Source organism: Schistocerca americana, chromosome X (genome assembly GCF_021461395.2).
Source record: "Schistocerca americana isolate TAMUIC-IGC-003095 chromosome X, iqSchAmer2.1, whole genome shotgun sequence".
Classification (NCBI taxonomy): Eukaryota; Metazoa; Arthropoda; class Insecta; order Orthoptera; family Acrididae; genus Schistocerca; species Schistocerca americana.
Genome location: NC_060130.1, coordinates 123,477,053 through 123,502,980, shown reverse-complemented (window position 1 = coordinate 123,502,980; position 25,928 = coordinate 123,477,053). Strand labels below are relative to the sequence as shown.

Genomic DNA, 25,928 nt, shown 5'->3' with positions numbered 1-25,928 from the left:
GATTTCCGAACTGGAATGTCCCAGCCGGCCGCTGTGACCGAGTGGTTCTAGGCGCTTCAGTCCGCAACCGCGCTGCTGCCACGGTCGCAGGTTCGAATCCTGTCTCGGGCATGGATGTGCGTGATGTCCGTAGTTAGGTTTAATTAGTTCTAAGTCTGGGGGGCTGATGACCTCAGATGTTAAATCCCATAGTGCTTAGAGCCATTTTTTTGGAAAGTCCCATGCGTCTAAGTCCAACTACCATTCAACGTTCAAAGCCTGTTAATTCCTGTCGTGCGGCTATAATCACTTCTAAAACCTTTTCATATCAATCACCTGAGTACAATTAACAGGTGCGCCTATGCGCTGCCCTTTTATTCCTCGTGTACGTGATGCTACCGCTATCTGTAAATGTGCTTATCGCTATGCCATGACTTTTGTCGCCTCAGTGTATATCAAAACATTACATTTCCGGACGTGAATTCCTTATCAAACCTTTATCTACTGAGTCCCCTCTACAACCCCTAGAAGCATGTAGCAGGAACTGTGAAACACCTTGTTAGAGCTGAAGTAGTTTAATATGTAAGGTACATTGTGAGACCCAACTCGCTTTACTTGTTCATGAGACCCAGAAAATATTAGATACAGGCTCCCAGGTAGATGCCATTTTCCTTGACTTCCGGAACGCGTTCGATACAGTTCCGCACTGTCGCCTGATAAACAAAGTAACAGCCTACGGAATATCAGACCAGCTGTGTGGCTGGATTGAAGAGTTTTTAGCAAACAGAACACAGCATGTTGTTCTCAATGGAGAGACGTCTACAGACGTGAAAGTAACCTCTGGCGTGCCACAGGGGAGTATTATGGGACCATTGCTTTTCACAATATACACTCCTGGAAATTGAAATAAGAACACCGTGAATTCATTGTCCCAGGAAGGGGAAACTTTATTGACACATTCCTGGGGTCAGATACATCACATGATCACACTGACAGAACCACAGGCACATAGACACAGGCAACAGAGCATGCACAATGTCGGCACTAGTACAGTGTATATCCACCTTTCGCAGCAATGCAGGCTGCTATTCTCCCATGGAGACGATCGTAGAGATGCTGGATGTAGTCCTGTGGAACGGCTTGCCATGCCATTTCCACCTGGCGCCTCAGTTGGACCAGCGTTCGTGCTGGACGTGCAGACCGCGTGAGACGACGCTTCATCCAGTCCCAAACGTGCTCAATGGGGGACAGATCCGGAGATCTTGCTGGCCAGGGTAGTTGACTTACACCTTCTAGAGCACGTTGGGTGGCACGGGATACATGCGGACGTGCATTGTCCTGTTGGAACAGCAAGTTCCCTTGCCGGTCTAGGAATGGTAGAACGATGGGTTCGATGACGGTTTGGATGTACCGTGCACTATTCAGTGTCCCCTCGACGATCACCAGTGGTGTACAGCCAGTGTAGGAGATCGCTCCCCACACCATGATGCCGGGTGTTGGCCCTGTGTGCCTCGGTCGTATGCAGTCCTGATTGTGGCGCTCACCTGCACGGCGCCAAACACGCATACGACCATCATTGGCACCAAGGCAGAAGCGACTCTCATCGCTGAAGACGACACGTCTCCATTCGTCCCTCCATTCACGCCTGTCGCGACACCACTGGAGGCGGGCTGCACGATGTTGGGGCGTGAGCGGAAGACGGCCTAACGGTGTGCGGGACCGTAGCCCAGCTTCATGGAGACGGTTGCGAATGGTCCTCGCCGATACCCCAGGAGCAACAGTGTCCCTAATTTGCTGGGAAGTGGCGGTGCGGTCCCCTACGGCACTGCGTAGGATCCTACGGTCTTGGCGTGCATCCGTGCGTCGCTGCGGTCCGGTCCCAGGTCGACGGGCACGTGCACCTTCCGCCGACCACTGGCGACAACATCGATGTACTGTGGAGACCTCACGCCCCACGTGTTGAGCAATTCGGCGGTACGTCCACCCGGCCTCCCGCATGCCCACTATACGCCCTCGCTCAAAGTCCGTCAACTGCACATACGGTTCACGTCCACGTTGTCGCGGCATGCTACCAGTGTTAAAGACTGCGATGGAGCTCCGTATGCCACGGCAAACTGGCTGACACTGACGGCGGCGGTGCACAAATGCTGCGCAGCTAGCGCCATTCGACGGCCAACACCGCGGTTCCTGGTGTGTCCGCTGTGCCGTGCGTGTGATCATTGCTTGTACAGCCCTCTCGCAGTGTCCGGAGCAAGTATGGTGGGTCTGACACACCGGTGTCAGTGTGTTCTTTATTCCATTTCCAGGAGTGTACATAAATGACCTAGTAGATAGTGTCGGAAGTTCCATGCGGCTTTTCGCGGATGATGCTGTAGTATACAGAGAAGTTGCAGCATTAGAAAATTGCAGCGAAATGCAGGAAGATCTGCAGCGGTTAGGCACTTGGTGCAGGGACTGGCAACTGACCCTTAACATAAACAAATGTTATGTATGGCGAATACATAGAAAGAAGGATCCTTTATTGTATGATTATATGATAGCGGAACAAACACTGGTAGCAGTTACTTCTGTAAAATTTCTGGGAGTATGCGTGCGGAACGATTTGAAGTGGAATGATCATATAAAATTAATTGTTGGTAAGGCGGGTACCAGCTTGAGATTCATTTGGAGAGTCCTTAGAAAATGTAGTCCATCAACAAAGGAGGTGGCTTATAAAACACTCGTTCGACCTATACTTGAGTATTACTCATCAGTGTGGGATCCGTACCAGGTCGGGTTGACGGAGGAGATAGAGAAGATCCAAAGAAGAGCGGCGCGTTTCGTCACAGGGTTATTTGGTAACCGTGATAGCGTTACGGAGATGTTTAGCAAACTCAAGTGGCAGACTCTGCAAGAGAGGCGCTCTGCATCGCGGTGTAGCTTGCTGTCCAGGTTTCGAGCGGATGCGTCTCTGGATGAGGTATCGAATATATTGCTTCCTCCTACTTATACCTCCCGAGGAGATCACGAATGTAAAATTAGAGAGCTTCGAGCGCGCACGGAGGCTTTCAGACAGTCGTTCTTCCCGCGAACCATACGCGACTGGAACAGAAAAGGGAGGTAATGACAGTGGCACGTAGGGTGCCCTCCGCCACGCACCGTTGGTTGTCTTGCGGAGTATAAATGTAGATGTAGATGTAGACGTAGGACAGGCCCGTTTCGAAGGAAGGAAGAAAATCAATTGTTTTACGTCCCGTCGACATGAATATCGCTGTTACAAACCATTTTAGGATTATTAGGGTTGATCATTGACATCGTGAAGAACATAACACGATTTACATTTAAACATCTGTACAATCAAAATGTGCAATTTTGGTTTCCTTTAAAGTGCGCTGTGGAATATATCAAGACATAACCTTACACATAGTTAGAGACAGGAAAAAATCAACCGAAGCTGACCATATTTTAACTCACAGCATGAAGAAAAAGCAAACGGTGGGATTATCAAGTACGTATTGATAACATAGGGCTGCGATCCGTTACAGATGTAACCACCGCTACCAAGAACGAGATGAATTTCGATCTGATGGGGAAATAGATCTGTTACAGCAGAATCAGTGCGACGAAGAACCTCTGTAAATACAAGGAAATGCAGTAGGCCATACTTGTTTCTTTTTATAAGACATACTTACTAAGCTAAAGTGTCTGGCAAGGGAAATGTTCCGGTTTTTCCTGAATATACCGGTCTAGCATCTTATCGCTCTCGCAAGATTGTCAGTGCATTATCAGTTTGTTGACAGCGTGCTAACTTTGTGCATAGTGTCTAAATACTACAATGAAACACATTTTATTGATTCTATGAACGTGTTAATCAGTTCCAAGATTACGAGTTCAGCGCTGAGAAAAACCGACGGACATTGGTCGGATTAGCTGTTGTGCCAATGACGCATCGTGTAGGCAAGCTATCTCAACGATTCTTGCGCGGGACAGACCTACTCACGACATGTCGGCAAACTACGTTCACATGCTTTCTAACCAGGTTCGTGGCCAGATTCAGTCATACGAATATCGCAGACACATGTTAATACGACAGCTGCTTCAGTACTCTGATTCAAGGGACCGACTTTTATAGCTATGATACTGCATTGGGTCATCGTTATTTTCGTATATTTTTCTCACTAAATCTAGATACATTACTTTTCAGAGGCTTCATAACAGTACTGTCCTCACTAAAAACAAATGCTTCATATATGGTTCGTAGAGGTTCACCATACAATATATGTCGTCCCTAGAACGGCTACCATGTCTGCATTTTCAATATTTCTCTAACAGCAGGCTCTGATTTGAAAACATTACATACTCCCTGTATGCGAACTGTTAAGGACACACAGAGTTTGACATTAGTCTAATATGGGTCCTACTAGCAATCATTTTCATATACAAACTCAATAATCCCTGTTTATTGTCAATGAACACAAGACTGCCGCTTCCTTTACCCAAACCTAAAACACTGTGCTCGTTATATTTCATACCACCATGCACTGCTACTTCGAGGCATTGTATGACGTTGTGACGACCTCTCATCTTTCTTGAGTACCTTTCCAAGGCCGTGCTATCGAGCAACAGCTGTTTCTATGCGGGAGTGCAGTATGGCGACGCACTCTTTCCTCTACAAACCCACCTTCACTCATTTCAAGCTCGACACAATCTGGTTGCCTATGCATACAGCTGTCGAAACCCTTTCGTGCCAAAATTGTAGTGACGTCAGTGAATCGAAAACGGAGTCCTCTGAGTCAAGGAAATAATGATCGGAAATAATTGTATCAATGAAAATGCTACATCTACAACTTACACTTCCAATTGCAGCAGCAACAATAACAAAAGCAACACCACCAACAATAACTAAAGCTCGTAGTAGCTGTGCAAAGTATACCCGTCGGCAGTCTCAGTGCACATAATGTAACTTAAGCAATGACAGAAATTAACTCTGTGTTCAAAATAATTTTGCCTCATTGCTTGTATACATGAGAGTGTAATTGCTGCTTCCAAGAGCACGTGTTACGGGTAAGTTAATGGGAGCTTATTCACTGTCTCCTACGTTTATATTCGCAGAAATAGATTTCTTATTGTTAGGCTGACATCTGTTGCGAAAATTTTCTCTGCACATTCGTCCGGCTTCCCGGGTTCTACATCATGCTGTATGAAATATTAACTGCATATCTGCTAGTTCTTGTAACGGGTAAATGCTTCGTTTTCGACAATCAGTTGTGAACTATGTTGAGTGGTAAACTCCACTGTGGTCACATGACAGACGAATTTTCCGCCAAAGTAACACCACCACCTCCGTTGTGGAGGGCATTTGTCTGTTACGTGACGAAAACAGTTCATACACAATTGCCTTACACGCATTACTCATTTTAAACATCGTATCACCTGAAATATTCATTTTCGAGCATTCTTTCCTTATCTCAAAATATACTCTGGTAAAATGTTGACTCAAAAGGCTTCTGGCACCCTGTGTATTTCTCCTTATATATCTGCAGACGGTTAGCACATAACCTAAAATTTCTTAGGAAATGGTAGCTCGTTTTTGAAAAATGGACGGTGGTAAGTGCAATGTTTTTGGTAATGCTCGTACGTCAAACCTTTCATTGAGAATAATGCCCCCAAGAAGAACAAAAACTTTACATAACATGCACATACACTGGTCAACCAGGACATTATGACCACCGACCTACTATCGATATGAAGCCGTTCAGGCGATAACAGCGTCAACTGGCGAGGAATGACTGCGCCAGACACATACACGGTGCACTTAGTATCAGTGAGCTTGATGTCCGTGTGTAGAATGGTGAAGGCGCACGATCTGTCTGAGTTTGACCGATGGCAGATTGTGATGGCTCGCATTTCGGAAACTGCACGTCTTGTCGGGTGTTCGAGGAGTGCTGTGGTGAGTGTCTTCAACACGTGGCGAAACCGAGGTGAAACCACTTCCAGATGACGTGGGGTTGGGGGACCACCCCTCATTACAGATGTCGGACGCCGCAGGCTGGCAGGACCGGCGGCCAACTGTGGCGGAACTAACATCAGACTTCAATACTGGGCAGAGTACAAGTGTGTCTGAACACACAGTGCACCGAACACTCCTAAACATGGGCCGCGGCAGCTGACGACCCAGCATGTGCCAATGAACATTCACGTGGGCGTCCATGGGTTCAGTGGAGCTCGTGCAAGGCGCCATGACAGCCAAGGAGTATCGTGCACTGGTTGCAGATCCCGTACACCCCTTCATGACGATCGTGTTTCCCAGCGGCAGGGGCAATTTTCAACGAGGTAATGCGCCATGTCAAAAGCCCAGGAAGGTGATGGAGTGATCCGAGGAAGGCAGTGGCGAGTTCCAATTGATGTGCTGGCCCCCCAGTTCGCCAGATCCGAACCCTATCGAACACATCTGAGATGTGTTAGAAGGTGGCGTCAGAGCTCATCCTTCCCTCCCCAGAATTTACGGAAATTAGGTAATTTGTATGTGCAGATGTGGTGCTAATTCCCTCCAACGACCTACTAAGGCCTCATTGCTTCCATGCCACGACGCGTCGCCGCTGTGTGTATACACTCCTGGAAATTGAAATAAGAACACCGTGAATTCATTGTCCCAGGAAGGGGAAACTTTATTGACACATTCCTGGGGTCAGATACATCACATGATCACACTGACAGAACCACAGGCACATAGACACAGGCAACAGAGCATGCACAATGTCGGCACTAGTACAGTGTATATCCACCTTTCGCAGCAATGCAGGCTGCTATTCTCCCATGGAGACGATCGTAGAGATGCTGGATGTAGTCCTGTGGAACGGCTTGCCATGCCATTTCCACCTGGCGCCTCAGTTGGACCAGCGTTCGTGCTGGACGTGCAGACCGCGTGAGACGACGCTTCATCCAGTCCCAAACGTGCTCAATGGGGGACAGATCCGGAGATCTTGCTGGCCAGGGTAGTTGACTTACACCTTCTAGAGCACGTTGGGTGGCACGGGATACATGCGGACGTGCATTGTCCTGTTGGAACAGCAAGTTCCCTTGCCGGTCTAGGAATGGTAGAACGATGGGTTCGATGACGGTTTGGATGTACCGTGCACTATTCAGTGTCCCCTCGACGATCACCAGTGGTGTACGGCCAGTGTAGGAGATCGCTCCCCACACCATGATGCCGGGTGTTGGCCCTGTGTGCCTCGGTCGTATGCAGTCCTGATTGTGGCGCTCACCTGCACGGCGCCAAACACGCATACGACCATCATTGGCACCAAGGCAGAAGCGACTCTCATCGCTGAAGACGACACGTCTCCATTCGTCCCTCCATTCACGCCTGTCGCGACACCACTGGAGGCGGGCTGCACGATGCTGGGGCGTGAGCGGAAGACGGCCTAACGGTGTGCGGGACCGTAGCCCAGCTTCATGGAGACGGTTGCGAATGGTCCTCGCCGATACCCCAGGAGCAACAGTGTCCCTAATTTGCTGGGAAGTGGCGGTGCGGTCCTCTACGGCACTGCGTAGGATCCTACGGTCTTGGCGTGCATCCGTGCGTCGCTGCGGTCCAGTCCCAGGTCGACGGGCACGTGGACCTTCCGCCGACCACTGGCGACAACATCGATGTACTGTGGAGACCTCACGCCCCACGTGTTGAGCAATTCGGCGGTACGTCCACCCGGCCTCCCGCATGCCCACTATACGCCCTCGCTCAAAGTCCGTCAACTGCACATACGGTTCACGTCCACGCTGTCGCGGCATGCTACCAGTGTTAAAGACTGCGATGGAGCTCCGTATGCCACGGCAAACTGGCTGACACTGACGGCGGCGGTGCACAAATGCTGCGCAGCTAGCGCCATTCGACGGCCAACACTGCGGTTCCTGGTGTGTCCGCTGTGCCGTGCGTGTGATCATTGCTTGTACAGCCCTCTCGCAGTGTCCGGAGCAAGTATGGTGGGTCTGACACACCGGTGTCAATGTGTTCTTTTTTCCATTTCCAGGAGTGTAGTTGAAGGTCAAATACATTGTGCAGGCAGAGCTTGTTCACAGGCCGGGAGTTTAAGTCTTGTTCACTACAACAGTGTTTTGTATTTGGAACTGATGTTCTGGTACTTACTGTGGTATACAACATAGCATTTTTGTAAGTAGTGGAATATGAAATCTAACGCAGCTCCACTTGTAAGATTCCCGTTCTGTGATATTTTTTCCGTACGTTCATTTGATCGATTCGTTAATTTGATCGATGCCTTCGTTAATTGATGTACAGACTGATCTCGCAATTTTCCTGATATCAGCATTCACAAACACTTATCACAAGTATAATGCTGAATATCTGGTTCAGGTCGTAACGCTTGACATTCAGCATGCCAGTAAAACACTACATGCTCGAGTGGGTGATGTAGAAAACCAAGATGAAGCAAGCAAAATTAAGATTTAACGTGCCGTCGACAGTGAGGACGTTGGAGACGGAGCACTAGCTCGGATTACGCGAAGTACGAAAAATGAAAAAACCCGTGTCCTTATCGTAGGAAGCAACATGGAATTTGCCTTTAGACACTTAGGGGAACCACGAAAAACCTATATCTGGATGATCGAACGGAAACTTGAACCGTCTTTCTCCAGCGTGCGACTCCATTGAGCCACCTCGCGTGGTGATTGCCATTGGAACACTTGTCCAGACGAGAAGTACTATGACGACATTGAACGAGCGATCGGCAACTGAGTGATACCGCCATATCAGCCAAGCTGGGATTTACGTCTCCTCGTCTGCCCCTCCTCTACAACAGGCACTCATCTGAGAGACTGTTGCCATATCTTTTTGATCTGTATTGGCAGCTGCGTGCACACGGTTAGTCATCAGGGCTTCACAGCTGTCTTCTCGAAAAGATCTACATCTACATCCATACTCCGCAATCAACCTTACAGCGCGTGGCGGAGGGTACCCCGTACCACTACTAGTCATTTCCTTTCCTGTCCCACTAGCAGGTAGAGCGAGGGAAGAACGACTGTCTGTATGCCTCCGTATGAGCCCTAATTTCTCTATTTTTTCCATTGCGTATCGACTGGCCGATGTTCATCACAGTAACGCAAACTACCACCTAACCTAAAAAAAAAAACCTTGTGTGCATTTCACAAGTACTCTGCTACCCGAGCAGCTGCTTCCTTTGTGTAGTGCACCCCTGACCTATCAAGGGGAGCCCTACAAACCCCCACCCGATAACACAGGTGTAGAAATCTGCAGCCAAAATCGTCACAGAGTCGACAAAGCCTTTGGCTGAGACCCTCCACTCGGCTCCAAACCAAAAAGGACCCTGATTGAGTATGGAAACAATGCCGTAAACTGCGAACTCTGCTTGCACCCCAAGCGTGAGGCCAGCAGCCTCTACCACTTCCGCCAGCCGCCTGTATGAACTGAGGATGGCCTCAGAATCCGTGCAAGAGGCGTCATTGGTGCCGGAGTGAGCCACAATTTGCAGACGACTGCACCCTGCACGCTCTCATAATCCAGTACTGAATTATTTACGTAGAGACTGCATTAATTTCTTCAGACATTTCGTGAAACTTAGAATAACCATTACTTTCACTAATTACTGGTATCTAATTCCACCGAGATCTAGGCCGAGTGTTCTAAACTGTCTGACTCACACATATTGCACACTGACGAAAAAACATCACAACACCAAAAAATAATTAATGTAGAGCAATGAAATTTCTGGAATACATTTGTCTAGGTAATATGTTTAAGTGATTAACACTACAAGATCACAGGTTAGTGTAAGCGAGAGCTACGCCATTGCAAATGTCGAATGTTGGTACATTAATAACCACAGTAACCGCCAAAATGTTGAATGCAAGTATGCAGACGTGCACGTATTGTGTTGTATATATACCAGATGTCAGTTTGTAGAATGGAGTTTCATGCCTGTTGCACTTTGTCGGTCAATACAGGGACGCTTAATGCTCGTTGTGGATGACGCTGGAGTTGTCGTCCGATGATGTCCCATATATGCTCTATTGGAGACAGATATGATGATCGACCAGACCGAGGCAACATGTCGACACTCTGGACAGCATGTTGAACCGCAACAGCGCTATGGCTCAAATGGTTCAAGTGGCTCTGAGTACTATGGGACTTAACATCTATGGTCATCAGTCCCCTAGAACTTAGAACTACTTAAACCTAACTAACCTAAGGACATCACACAACACCCAGTCATCACGAAGCAGAGAAAATCCCTGACCCCGCCGGGAATCGAACCCGGGAACCCGGGCGTGGGAAGCGAGAACGCTACCGCGCGACCACGAGCTGCGGACGGTGGTATGTGTGCGAGCATTATCCAGTTGGAAAACGCCCAATGGAATGCTCTTCACGAACGGTAGCGCAATCACCAGATTAACATACAATTTTGAAGTCAAGATGCATGGGATAACGACGAGAGTGGTGCTGCTGTCACATGTAGGTCCAGTGTGTCTAGCACGCAGAAAGGTTGGTTGCAGGCTGTCAACTGGCCTCCTTCTGACCAACACACAGCCATCACTACCACCGAGGCAGAACCAGCTATCATCAGAAAACACAACAGACCTCTACCCAGCCCTCCGATGAATTCTCGCATGACACCACTGAAGTCGCAAACGGGCCTCTGGCTCGGAGCTATCCTTGAAGTAACCGATTTGGTTGGTTGGTTGGTTTGGGGAAGGAGACCAGACAGCGTGGTCATCGGTCTCATCGGATTAGGGAAGGATGGGGAAGGAAGGCGGCCGTGCCCTTTCAGAGAAACCATCCCGGCATTTGCCTGGAGTGATTTAGGGAAATCACGGAAAACCTAAATCAGGATGGCCGGACGCGGGATTGAACCGTCGTCCTCCCGAATGCGAGTCCAGTGTCTAACCACTGCGCCACCCCGATCGGTGAAGTAACCGATTTGTAACAGCTTTTCTTGCCACTGTGGTGCCAAATGCTGCTCAGATTGCTGCTTCAGGTGCAGTACGACGCATGTGAACCATACGCCATACGCGATCGATTGTCTTCACTCTCGGTACTTCGACGCGGCCGTGTGGAGCCCGGTCGTCTTGCGACCGTACATTCCCGTGACCACCGCTGCGGCTACATTCCTTCTGAAATATCGCGGAAGGAACATCCAGCTCCTCGTAGCCCTATTACACGACCTCGTTCAAACTCAGTGATGTCTTGTCGCCTTAAAGGCATTCTTGACTAACGTCAACTCACCACGTCCAATGTCAAAGGAAACCGACGCTTAGGGTCGTTAGAGCGTATATTTAAAGCAAGCCTGATTTGCATCCTCATAGTGGCGCTACTAGCGCCACATTCATGCTACTAACGTGAAATAGACATCATCTTTCACATGTAGCAACACGCCTACCAATTTCCGTTTATGTCGCGTAACTCCTTCTTTGTGCTGCGATTTTTATTTTTTTCGTTAGTGCATATTTCGTACGTAAGGAGAGGCATAGAGGACTCCGGTAACTAAGAAATCGATGAAGATAATCCAACGTATGAAACTCACGTTGCATATCGGATCGAATTCACCTAAACTGAGCACAAGGAGGGCTGAAATGTTCAATCAGATGTTACACACATATTTCCTGCAAGCCTTCATGGGTAACCCGAGTTGCATTGAGTTTTTATAATTGTGGCATGCTGAATTGCAACACGGTAACAGAGATTCGGTAATACTAATAACTAGACGAGTTCTTGTTTTATTTTAAATGGAAACTTTCTCTAAATCTGAGAGTTGCTTATAGGTTAGAGAACATTCTAAAATGGTATCCTGGGAAGTTAAAAATCTCAGTAAGCTTATACCCAAAAAGAGTAGCCTTTCAAACGCATGAAAATGCTTAACGAAAGCAACAATAAGCTATCCAGATCTTTTTCTGGCAACGAGGCTGTACGCAGCAATTTTACGGGTTCCAAACTACCTTTTACTCACAGCTGTCTATGCATCCGACAGTTTCTGATAGTGCTAAACCATTTTCTTTTTTAAAAAGTTTCACTTCCCGTGAGTTCATTAGACAGAACATTCTAATGGTTTCTGCTAAGATTTCTGTGTATATTCGCTCATCTTGTGCAAGCAATCGACAAGGCAATCGCTTTGGTTCGAGATATAATTTTCACGTTTCGCCTCCCTCATTCCCTTCATTGATCGAAATCGTTTACTGTTACAGAGTGGTCAAAATAAAACTGGCCAGAAAACTGTTTTCAAATATGGTTCAAATGGCTCTGAGCACTATGGGACTTAACATCTGAGGTCATCAGTCCCCTAGAACTTAGAACTACTTAAACCTAACTAACCTAAGGACATCACACACATCCATGCCCGAGGCAGGATTCAAACCTGCGACTGTAGCAGCAGCGCGGATCCTGACTGAAGCGCCTAGAACCGCTCGGTCACATGGGCCGGCAACTGTTTTCGCAGTTGATGATAACGAATTGAAAAATCGTGAACAGCGTCAGGGGTAACCATTTCCTGCATCTTTTTTAAAGAACAGTTATCCTATTTATTAACAGGGGTATTCTATTTCATGTGAGACTTTTTTGCAATTTCCAGACAATTTCCACATCACCCACTCTGTATAATGTACTCCACAAGCCACAATGGTGTGTATGTACGTGCTGGACCACTATCATTCCCCCATTTTTGAGTTTGTGTCACTACTGGGAAAAATCTTAGAATTTTTATTTGACAGAAAAGAGAAATTCCCGCACAAGCGCTCTCAGTACGCTTCCAACACTTGTAGAAACCACGTAGATTGTGCACTCATTAACAAGTTGTAGGATAATAGAGCGTTATTAATTTATGTTTATTCTATACTTGTCTATACAAACAGTAAAGCATCTATCAACGGACCTCTAAATTTTGGATACTTTCATTCCCCGGCAGAAATGCGTGGAATATGAGGGTAGTATTTCTTCACATTAAAGAATTATTAGACGCAGCCGGATAGCCGCACGCGTTAGCACGTCGCTTCCGGGATTCGGGGACAGGCTGACACCGGATCGAATCCACTCGGAGGATTAACGACGAGGGCCTGCCTGAATGCGCTTTTCAAGCGGTTTCCCACATCCGACTAGGCAAATGCTGGGCTGGTAACCATGTCCCGTCTCAGGTATACGATTCGCAAACACTTTGAAAACGTTCTCATACTTTCACATGGGATAACACTAGACGTAGACAGAGAGGGGGTACACAAATTCCTTGGCCGGCCGCGGTGGTCTAGCGGTTCTAGGCGCGCAGTCCGGAACCGCGCGACTGCTACGGTCGCAGGTTCGAATCCTGCCTCGGGCATGGATGTGTGTGATGTCCTTAGGTTAGTTAGGTTTAAATAGTTCTAAGTTCTAGGGGACTGATGACCACAGTAGTTAAGTCCCATAGTGCTCAGAGCCAACAAATTCCTTCCCGTGTCGGAGGAACTGGTGGCGACAGAAAGGGCTTCTACCACTAATATTGCCAAATCTAGACTGTCATGCCGATCCCGAGGAGATATGGGATAAGGCCAGGAAAAGTAGGATTAACGAATATTCTTAACCCTCGAGCGGGCGCGCTTGCGTATAAAGTGCGCCAACCGCAAATAGCATTGTCATGCACAGTTCCATTGTTGTTTTACAATAGCAAGTCCCTACTTATTCCTTCATTATTGTTTCAACTGGCACAGTGAGAAGTTGTGTTGTCATAGGTTCACGTGAGCTACAGTAATTTAAAATAAACTGCGAGTGTGTCATCTTAGTGTACAAAGTACGTCATGCGCCCGGTCATGTAAGCAATCTTTCCTTCGCTTTCATTTCTTCCCTTTTCAATCTAATCAAAAGATGACACGTAACAAACGGGTATATCACTGTGTATGGCGAGGCCAAAGCTGACAGACAACGAGCTTGATCGATTACTCAACGAGGATCCAAAGTTAAACTCTACCAGACAACGAAAACGATGACGACTCTGAAGGAGAATAGGAATTATCACACGAAGTGACCACGATTCAGATTCTAGTCAAGTCCACGATTCAGATGATGACTGTGAAGAGCCACTCTCCACTGGTGGTATTTTTGTTGGAAAGGACAAAACGAGCAAATGGAATAAAATATGTCCTAATGTGACTTCGAAAACAAAAAGAAAGAATATTGTGAAAATATTCCCTGGGCCTACACGTGCTGCCAGAGGGCTCACAAGTGAAACAGAGGCTTTACGGATAGTACTTAGCCTGAAAATGATTGGCGAAATACACGAACATATACATTCAATCTAAGAAAGAATGTGTACAATATTCCAGAGAAAGGGACGCTAAGAAAACTACAAGGTGTGAAATAATGGCATTGTCGGGATTGCTGTATCTCATCGGGACTAAGAAAGCAATCCACACAAATGTCATTGAACTGTGGATAGCAGATGGTACTGGTATGGAGATTACGAAGGCTGTGATGAGCTACAAAAGATTTCTGTACCTTTTACGATGTATCCGTTTTGACGACAAGAGTACACGGCAGGTAAGGAAAGTAACTGACTAACTTGCTGCTATACGGCAAATATTGGATGTCTTTGTGGTGAACTGCGAGAACGCTTATAATGTAGGACAATTTGTGACAGTAGACGAAAAATTGCAAGCTCTCTGGGCTCGATGTTATTATGTTTAGTTTATCCCGAACAAACCAGCGAAGTATAGGATAATGATTTTTGTTTTAGCAGATGCTAAAGCATTCTTCACTAGTAATATTGAAGTATATTGTGCAAAACAACCTAAAGGGCCATACGATGTTTCTAATTCTTCCTGTGATATTGTAAGAAGGCTAGTTACTCACACTGAAGGCTCAGAAAGAAACGTTACAATGGATAATTGATACACTAACTGTTCCTTAGGCAACTTCCTTTTGAAAAAGCGACTAACATGCATCTGCACGTTGAGAAAAAAACAAACGCGAGATTCCACAAAAATTTTACCTGGGAAATGTAGGGCTATCCACTCCTCTTTATTTGGTTTTCAGAATGATATGACGCTAGTTTCTTATGTGTCGAAACAAAACAAGGTAGTTATATTACTTTCAACTATGCCCAATTTTGGAAGCATTGAAGAAAGTTACAGGTAAACCAGAAATAGTTTTGGATTACAATACAACAAAGGGAGAAGTCGACACAGTCGATCAGATGGGAGGTACGTATTCCGTCTCACGGGTGACAAGAAGATGGCCATTGGTTGTATTCTATGCTGTAATGGATACGACAGGAATCAATGCTCAAATATTTTTTCATGCAAATGAAACAAATCCAGAAAAGAAGAATTTTCTTGAAAGATTTAGCACTGTCTCTTATGAAGCCTCAACTAGTGGAAAGAGCTAATATTCTGTCACTTCCTGCCGACATTGCAACTTTCCTCGTGAAATACAAAGATCAACGTGTTGAAAGAACTGAGGAGCGTACCACCAAGAAAAGAGCTCGGTGTGTGAAATGTGGACGAGCAACACATCTACTACCAGAAGGTAGTTTGTCTGAAAATGACATTAAAAACAATGCATACATGTGAGAAGTGTAATGAATTTCCCGAAAATGAGCAAGACAATTAACTGTGTAGATGGAAAGAACTTTGGGATAACTGATATTTCTTCAATAAACAAAGCCTTTGTCCTTTTATATTGCAACGAATGGGTGTTTTTGTTCAGTATGTGCTTAAAAAAGTGTTGGAATAGATTGATATGTCAGCTGCGGAACACAGAATAATTTGAAAGTTTCGTATTTGTTTAATCAAATAGTAAATTGTTGTTGTTTGTTGTTGTCTTCAGTCCTGAGACTGGTTTGATGCAGCTCTCCATGCTACTCTATCCTGTAAAAACTTCTTCATCTCCCAGAACTTACTGCAACCTACATCCTTCTGAATCTGCTTAGTGTATTCATCTCTTGGTCTGCCTCTACGATTTTTACCCTCCACGCTGCCCTCCAATGCTAAATTTGTGATCCCTCGATGCCTCAGAACATGTCCTACCAACCGCTCCCTTCTTCTTGTCAAGTTGTGCCACAAACTCCTCTTCTCCCCAATTCTATTCAATGCCTCCTTATTAATTATGTGATCTACCCATCTAATCTTCAGCATTCTTCTGTAGCACCACATTTCGAAAGCTTCAATTCTATTATTGTCCAAACTATTTATCGTCCATGTTCCACTTCCATACATGGCTACACTCCATACAAATACACTCCTGGAAATTGAAATAAGAACACCGTGAATTCATTGTCCCAGGAAGGGGAAACTTTATTGACACATTCCTGGGGTCAGATACATCACATGATCACACTGACAGAACCACAGGCACATAGACACAGGCAACAGAGCATGCACAATGTCGGCACTAGTACAGTGTACATCCACCTTTCGCAGCAATGCAGGCTGCTATTCTCCCATGGAGACGATCGTAGAGATGCTGGATGTAGTCCTGTGGAACGGCTTACCATGCCATTTCCACCTGGCGCCTCAGTTGGACCCGCGTTCGTGCTGGACGTGCAGACCGCGTGAGACGACGCTTCATCCAGTCCCAAACATGCTCAATGGGGGACAGATCCGGAGATCTTGCTGGCCAGGGTAGTTGACTTACACCTTCTAGAGCACGTTGGGTGGCAGGACGTGCATTGTCCTGTTGGAACAGCAAGTTCCCTTGCCGGTCTAGGAATGGTAGAACGATGGGTTCGATGACGGTTTGGATGTACCGTGCACTATTCAGTGTCCCCTCGACGATCACCAGTGGTGTGCGGCCAGTGTAGGAGATCGCTCCCCACACCATGATGCCGGGTGTTGGCCCTGTGTGCCTCGGTCGTATGCAGTCCTGATTGTGGCGCTCACCTGCACGGCGCCAAACACGCATACGACCATCATTGGCACCAAGGCAGAAGCGACTCTCATCGCTGAAGACGACACGTCTCCATTCGTCCCTCCATTCACGCCTGTCGCGACACCACTGGAGGCGGGCTGCACGATGTTGGGGCGTGAGCGGAAGACAGCCTAACGGTGTGCGGGACCGTAGCCCAGCTTCATGGAGACGGTTGCGAATGGTCCTCGCCGATACCCCAGGAGCAACAGTGTCCCTAATTTGCTGGGAAGTGGCGGTGCGGTCCCCTACGGCACTGCGTAGGATCCTACGGTCTTGGCGTGCATCCGTGCGTCGCTGCGGTCCGGTCCCAGGTCGACGGGCACGTGCACCTTCCGCCGACCACTGGCGACAACATCGATGTACTGTGGAGACCTCACGCCCCACGTGTTGAGCAATTCGGCGGTACGTCCACCCGGCCTCCCGCATGCCCACTATACGCCCTCGCTCAAGTCCGTCAACTGCACATACGGTTCACGTCCACGCTGTCGCGGCATGCTACCAGTGTTAAAGACTGCGATGGAGCTCCGTATGCCACGGCAAACTGGCTGACACTGACGGCGGCGGTGCACAAATGCTGCGCAGTTAGCGCCATTCGACGGCCAACACCGCGGTTCCTGGTGTGTCCGCTGTGCCGTGCGTGTGATCACTGCTTTTACAGCCCTCTCGCAGTGTCCGGAGCAAGTATGGTGGGTCTGACACACCGGTGTCAATGTGTTCTTTTTTCCATTTCCAGGAGTGTACTTTCAGAAACGACTTCCTGACACTTAAATCTATACTCGATGTTAACAAATTCCTCTTCTTCAGAAACGCTTTCGTTGCCATTGCCAGTCTACATTTTATATCCTCTCTACTTCGACCATCATCAGTTATTTTGCTCCCCAAATAGCAAAACTCCTTTACTACTTTAAGTGTCTCATTTCCTAATCTAATTCCCTCAGCATCACCCGACTTAATTCGACTACATTCCATTATCCTCGTTTTGCTTTTGTTGATGTTCATCTTATATCCTCCTTTCAAGACACTGTCCATTCCGTTCAACTGCTCTTCCAAGTCCTTTACTGTCTCTGACAGAATTACAATGTCATCGGCGAACCTCAACGTTTTTATTTCTTCTCCATGGACTTTAATACCTACTCCGAATTTTCCTTTTGTTTCCTTTACTGCTTGCTCAATATACAGATTGAATAACATCGGGGACAGGCTACAACCCTGTCTCACTCCCTTCCCAACCGCTGCTTCCCTTTCATGCCCCTCGACTCTTATAACTGCCATCTGCTTTCTGTACAAATTGTAAATAGCCTTTCGCTCCCTGTATTTTACCCCTGCCACCTTTAAAATTTGAAAGAGAGTATTCCAGTCAACATTGTCAAAAGCTTTCTCAAAGTCCACAAGTACTAGAAATGTAGGTTTCGCAAAAAAGAAACTTAGTAGGCCTATCAGCGAAAATTATAAAGAAAGAAACGTGTTTAACTGAGACAAGACTGCTCTTTTCTTCAAAGGTCTATCCAATAAGACACCGCTCTTAAAAGATGAAAAGTGTTAGGGAAGAAAAATTTCGAATGTGCGCCAGTGTGATAGATGAATAGGATAAGTCGCTATAGGCAATGATGCTAGAGCTACATGCTTTAAGGGGATTGACTTCAGTAAATCGAACATGAAGTGCTATTTAAACCGTCGTTCCTGGATGACAAGGGCGGTAATGACTGAAGGGTTGTTGGCATTCGATCGAAAAATGAGAAGCCAAAATAGCAAAGCGGTCTTGTTTTTCGGCAGTGCAATTTCACTCTAAGGAATGTGAAACTTGGCTATTTGCCGCTGGACACGTCTTCACGCGACCAGCCGCTGGATCAGGGCATCATTCACAGTTTTTATGTTTTGTAGGAGGAAAAAAAGCTGAAACGTATTTTGTCTCGAATGGACAATCTTGAAACTGTAGACGAACAAGCGAAATCTAAGTGTGTTGGACGCAACTCTGAGGACATCATCTGCCTTTACCCAAGTCTCTTACATTAAAGTCAGCAGCTACTCCAGAGACGCTGGATTTATTAGATATAATGGTCTAGCTCCAGACATCAATGACAGTGCTCCCGAACATGTCAACGAATATGATTTCTTGATTTACTACGAGTGACAGATGGATCTGTGGATTATGTCCCAGCAGGCTCCTCTTTCCCACTGAGCACTCTGGGCATGTGGCCAGGGCCCCGTGATCGGTTGGGGCCCCCTAGTTGCTGCCAGATCGGTAAATTATAGCCGATATTTATTACCAAAAAACAAATTTATTCCGAAAAATCGAATGATAGAGACTGAGTGCAATGCCTACTTGATTATTACACTACTGGCCACTTAAATTTGCTACACCAAGAAGAAATACAGATGATAAACAGGTATTCATTGGACAAATATATTATACTAGAACTGACATGTGATTACATTTTCACGCAATTTGGGTGTATAGATCCTGAGAAATCAGTACACAGAACAACCACCTCTGGCCGCAATAACGGCCTTCATACGCCTGGGGATTGAGTCAAACAGAGCGTGGATGGCGTGTGCGGGTACAGCTGCCCATGCGGCTTCAACACGATACCACAGTTCATCAAGAGTAGTGAATGGCGTATTGTGGCGAGCCAGTTGCACGGCCACGATTGACCAGACGTTTTCAGTTGGTGAGAGATCTGGAGAATGTGCTGGATAGGGCAGCAGTCGAACATTTTCTGCATCCAGAAAGGCCCGTACAGGACCTGCAACAAGCGGTCGTGCATTATCCTGCTGAAATGTAGGGTTTCGCAGGGATCGAATGAAGGGTAGAGCCACGGGTCTTAATACGACTGAAATATAACGTCCACTGTTCAAAGTGCCGTCAATGCGAACAAGAGGTGACCGAGACGTGTAACCAATGGCACCCCATACCATGACGCCGGGTGATACGCCAGTATGGCGATTACTAATACACGCTTCCAATGAGCGTTCACCGCGATTTCGCCAAACACGGATGCGACCATCATGATGCTGTAAACAGAACCTGGATTCATCCGTAAAAATGACGTTTTGCCGTTTGTGCACACAGGTTCGTCGTTGAGTACAGCATCGCAGGTGCCCTGTCTGTGATGCAGCGTCAAGGGTAACCGCAGCCATGGTCTCCGAGCTGATATTCCATGCTGCTGCAAACGTCGTCGAACTGTTCGTGCAGATGGTTGTTGTCTTGCAAACGTCCCCATCTGTTGACTCATGGATCGAGACGTGGCAGCACGATCCGTTACAGCCATGCTGATAAGATGCCTGTCAGCTCGACTGCTAGTGATACGAAGCCGATGGGATCCAGCACGGCGTTCCGTATTACCCTCCTGAACCCACCGATTCCATATTCTGCTAACAGTCATTGGATCTCGACCAACGCGAACAGCAATGTCGTGATACGATAAACCGCAATCGCGATTGGCTACAATCCGACCTTTATCAAAGTCTGAAACGTGATGGTACGCATTTCTCCTCCTTACACGAGGCATCACAACAACGTTTCACCAGGCAACGCCGGTCAACTGCTGTTTGTGTATGAGAAATCGGTTGGAAACTTTCCTCATGTCAACACGTTGTAGGTGTCGCCACCAGCGCCAACCTTGTGTGAATGCTCTGTGAAGCTAATCATTTGCATACCACAGCATCTTCTTCCTGTCGGTTAAATTTCGCGTCTGTAGCACGTCATCTTCGTGGTGTAGCAATTTTAATGGCCAGTAATGTAGCTTTGCGAAGTACACAGTTCTGCACGGAACGAATAGCGACGTAAAATTAAACGTGACCGACCGACTAAAATTAACCGACTCGACGATCGGGAATTCCCCTGTAGTTGTCTGCGGTGTTGTGACGTTTGTTTTGTTTTCAGTTGTTACTCACCGTGATCTGAGGTATTCTTTGATTAAATCGTCCTTTGCCTGTTTAGTTTTTTTGTTTGCGACTGTATTCGATGTAAAAATAAATACTGAATTATAACATAAAATATCGAAACGGTCAAATCCTAGTGGAACTGCAAAAAAGCAGCACAACAGAAGGAAGTAATTGAAAAGTTACCAAAATTTACAGCATATTTTATTACTACTACCGGAGCAACTTCTGCAAGTAGCCGGCCGAAGTGGCCGTGCGGTTAAAGGCGCTGCAGTCTAGAACCGCAAGACCGCTACGGTCGCAGGTTCGAATCCTGCCTTGGGCATGGATGTTTGTGATGTCCTTAGGTTAGTTAGGTTTAAGTAGTTCTAAGTTCTAGGGGACTAATGACCTCAGCAGTTGAGTCCCATAGTGCTCAGAGCCATTTGAACCATTTTTTTCTGCAAGTAGCAATCAAATAATAAATCTTTCCCATAAAGAGTCGTGTCGATCACAAATTGCGGGAATTTCTGAATTTTCGAATGTTCATGTTCTATACCAGTTTCAGATTTCTACCAATTTAGGGAAAGATATTGAATCAAAAAGCGGCCGTTCCTGTGACGAAAATGCAAAAGCTTCGGTGGCTACACCGACACCGACAACTGTGTCAATTGGATCCAGAAGAAATATCACACGATCCCGCTGACTATTTTCATGAAAATTTTGTAGAAAGAGATCGTGAAATTTTGATTCGTAAGGGAGCTGCACATATTAAAATTAAAATTCTGACGTTTCCAAGGCATTCAGAACCTACAAAGATGGTAATAAACCAGTAACTAGGTATTTCAACAAAGCATTATTTATTCGCAAATTAAAGAATAATTAAAGCGTCAAGAGAAAATGGTTGCTGTACTCGCCTTCCAAAAACTCTGTATTTGGTGTTTCATGCTGCTTATTTAACCCTTCTGATGTAAATCTATGCTCTCCGAGGGGATGTAATGACTGGAAGCACATTAATCACATAACTTTAACACATGAAAATAGCCCACCACATAGGCAGTCCATGATGATTTATCTGGCACGAAGTACGGCAGATGGTAGAATAGGTGAAGACTATCTCAACATCAAGAAGAAGTTGATTACTGGAGAAATGTACTTCAACAGATTGTAGCTGTTGTAAAATTTTTGGCATCAATAGAGCTCCCATTTCGCTGTGACAATGAAATCCTAGGATCTCCCAACAATGGAAATTATTTGTGATGTACGGAATTATTGAGTGAACTCGATCCGTTTCTTGCATATCACTTACAAAAATTTGAGAATCCTGGAAAAGGTAACACTTCTTATTAATCAGCAAATATCTGTAATGAGTTTATTTACATAATGGAAAGACAAGTCGTAAAAAAATTATAAATGAAGTTAAATTAGCAAACTATTTTTCCGTTAGGGTTGACAGTACGCCCGATCTGTCTCATGTTGACCAGCTAACTTTTCTAATTTGATACGTGATAGACCGTGTTCCTGTTGAAAGGTACCTGAGATTTATACCTATTAAATACCATAAATTTAAGTATTTAGTGGAGACCATCTTGAATTTTTTAGAGAATCATGATATTCCCATAAAAGATTGCAGAGAACAAAGTTACGACAATGATTCAAATATCTCGGGGAAGTATACTGGTCCACAAGCAAGAATCAAGGAGAAATGTGAATTTGCCAAATTTGTAAAATGTGCGGGACATTCACTAAACTTGGTATGTGTCCAAACTGCTGGGTGTGTATCAGAGGCAACAAAGTTTTTTAAAATGGTTCAGAAAGCGTACAACTTTTTGTCTAGCTCTACCCACCGATGGAATATATTGACAGAATATTTAGGTTAAAAAAAAGTTGTTAAAACTCTTTCACAAACCAGATGGGCAGCCCAAGCTGATGCAGTAAGCGCCTTGCGTGAAGGTCCTAAACAAATTATAGAAAATTTGATGTCCATCGCAGAAGATAAAGAACAGGCAAGAGGAACTAGAGATGAAGCCCTTAGTCTGTCCAGAAAAATGGGAAAACTAGAATTTATTATACTAACGGAAATTTAGAACTGCATGTTGGAAGTAATTTGTTCTCCTCACTTGATGATTTTATCGTGAACCTCAGGGATAAATCTGATGAATTCGAGTTGTCCTCCAAAGAAAGAAACCGGGAATCTGATTACAAGGACCTGCCTCAAAGAACAAAACGTAGAAGATCACGCCAGAGTTTTTTTTGATGGCCCTGCACCGTCAGTCCAACTGAATGGAAAAGAGAAATTCAAAGTAGAAATCTTTCTTTCCATATTGATACCCTGAGCGTTCGTCTAAAACAGAGGTTACGTTCGTATGAGAACATTACTTAACGTTTTGGTTTATTTTTTCGCCTGAAAACTCTGAATTCCGAAGAGCTGAGACAAAATTATAAAGAATTTGCTGAAATTCATTTTTAAGACGTTAACAAGCAAGAGCTGAAAACGGAATGTCTGCATTTAACAGAATACTTGAAAACTGTTTACAGTAAAAATGGGGTATATTGGAAATATATCAACTTTTGAAAGAAAACAAAATTGAAGGCACATTTCAGAATGCAGAAATCGCATTGAGAATCTTTTGAAGGATGATGGTAACCAACTGCAGAACAGAACGCTCGTTCTCCAAATTGAAAAGAATAAAAAATGGATTAAGAAGTACAATGCTTGAAGAGAGATTAACCAGTTTATCGCAGATGTCCATAGAATGTGATCTGCTCAAAACTATAGATTTTGAAGAAGTGATTAACGATTGTGTCCATCTCAAATCTAGAAGGGTAGGCTACCTCTTCAATCAACATAGGTTTTAAGCACTAACCTGTGAATGCTAAAAGATTTACTTTTGTCGATTATCTTATCTATTCATTTAATGTGACTTTAAAGAAATGAAAATATCTGGAACCTCGCTTACGTACTTTTTTTGTCTAGTCTAACAAAATAGTGCTCTGTCAAGGTCGTAGGGGCCCCATTCTAGTAATATGTCCAAGGCCTCCAATAGGTTAAAGACGGTCCCATGTCACAGTCGTCGACGGACTGTTCACTGTACAGAGATGATGTGTCAACACATATGAGTGAATTCGATCATCTTCGGACAAAGTGATCATGGTAATGACAAAAGCGCTAAATAGGAGTACCTTCGCTTAAAAGTAAAATAGCTACTGAAGAGGTGAGGAAGCTATAGCATTACTTTTTAAGAAAGACAGATGAAAATCGATCAGTTTAGCGTCTGAACTTGAAACACACATTGAAAAGACAATTATAAAAAACTTTAAGATTCAGAAAAAAGATAGGTGATTACTTTCAACAGTCGGGGTCTGGTCACTTAAAAATTAGAACCTTCTGAAATTGATACTGCATTTTTAATCTAGCAATTTAAAAAAAAAAAAAACCTTGCTGCATGCAATGAACATTCTTTTTTTGAACTATGTGTTTAAGGATACTTTCGGATATTCGAAAGCATTCGGCAAATGTGTTTGGTTCCCTGAATGTTGAAAAAAAAACGCTGCATTAAAATAAAATAATGTTCGGAAGGTACTACAGCATGTCGATCCTGTTGTGTAACATCCAACAGATTTTTTTCTGGTTAAAGGACACTTCTTATAATGGAGATTAATTTTTGTCTTTGAGCCACCCGTTATTGGGACATTTTACTGAATTTGTAAATCAGACCTCTGTACTTTCGGTCAGTTATTTCTTTCACGGGGTTTCTTCAGAAACGGCAATAAAAACTGAAGATGTGTACTTAACGCCGAGAGATATTTGCGAGACCTTATCAACAACTGAAGTGTTTTGCCAATGTTAGATGAGAATGAAGTGCTATTAAGCAGGTACTGTTCAAAATAACAGTGGGCTGCTGGGATTTCTCCCACTACACGAGATATCCTTGTTTCTTGGTTTCAAGTAACTGGAAGGAAGGTCGACGTCAGCAGTTAATATTTAAACTACAGGATGGCAATGTGTTCAGTCATTCGTTCGCCGTTGGCGCCGCGTTTGATCCCGAAGAATTTCGGACAGCTGATCGGCAGGGCCGACAACTTTGACATAGTGCAGTGAGTGGACTAAATACACTACAATTATTTACGAAAACTGAGATAGATTACTTCCTGTAAAACTCTGAAAGATGAATTATTGCTAGACATTTCATTGTTGTAAACGCGGAGAGTGGAAGCATATTTTAAAGATTGCTTAATATTTTACGGAGTCAATAAGGTTTTCATTGTGGGCCGACTTGTACAAGTGTGTTGTCTGCAAAATGAGAAGTAAGCCCATATTCTTGCGTTGTGTTTACGAATCGTCTGTGCTTGAATCCTTGAAATTTAATTTATGAAGAACCGATGCTCCGACACGACAGCTTCGTCGGGCTAATTTTAACACATGGATGCCAGGGTGAATCTGGTACATAACGCTTGTAATTTTGTGTATATATAATAATGAGAAATGTGCATGAAATGAGCGAGGCAGATACAGTCCATTGACTGTTCTGTGCGATTATAAAATAGCAGTACAGAGTTCAGTTATAAAAAAAGGTAGTCGCAGAAAGAACCTTTCCATTCTCGGGTGGTATTAACCAGACAAGCGCTATCGCCTCGAGTGACTTACTGTTTCAACAGTTCCTTAAAATCGAAATAAATATACGTACGTGCCTCACATTTGGCTGCATGTATGACATAGAAATATTAGTTCCACGTACTTGCAAATGTACAGAAACAATAACAGTCGCAGCATGCTTCATAAGTAGCTTTTTTTAACTGCCGGTATCAGACATTCAGTGCGAAGTCGCAATAAACTCCAAAACACAAAATATTATTGAAAATATAGGCGGAAGAATGTAATATACTATAATATAATATCAAGTATCTAGTTCGAGGTATATTTCACCGAGTCATACACTCATTTCCACAACCCAGTTTGCATATGTATACAGTGCCGTAGTAAATAATATTAGTGCTTTAAAAATTTTCAGATTGTTTATACAACTCCCAGTAACTCGTAGTAATTTGGAGCAGCGTTCATTTACAAAAAGTTCATTTCAGGCTGTACGAAAAACAAATTGGGATGGTGTGCTGTAAATATTAGTATTAATAGTGACGCCTTCCACAGAATTACAATATTAGATTGCACAAAATGATAAGTGAAACTATTCGCCGTATTTTCGAATGCAGATTATTG

General features: G+C 44.9%; 1 protein-coding gene across 6 annotated transcripts in view; it reads left to right on the top strand.

Annotated features, from left to right (window-relative positions):
• LOC124555626 (protein Malvolio) overlaps positions 1-25,928 on the top strand; it is a 368,432-nt gene that overhangs the window by 214,298 nt on the left and 128,206 nt on the right. For 2 of the 6 annotated variants that reach the window (XM_047129598.1, XM_047129603.1), the window contains exon 1: positions 25,025-25,154. The exons of 1 other annotated variant lie outside the window; for it this stretch is intronic. In XM_047129598.1, the coding sequence (XP_046985554.1) occupies positions 25,134-25,154 (21 nt within the window). In that variant the 5' untranslated portion in view covers positions 25,025-25,133. 3 more of the 6 variants (XM_047129600.1, XM_047129602.1, XM_047129601.1) reach the window with 3 other exon arrangements.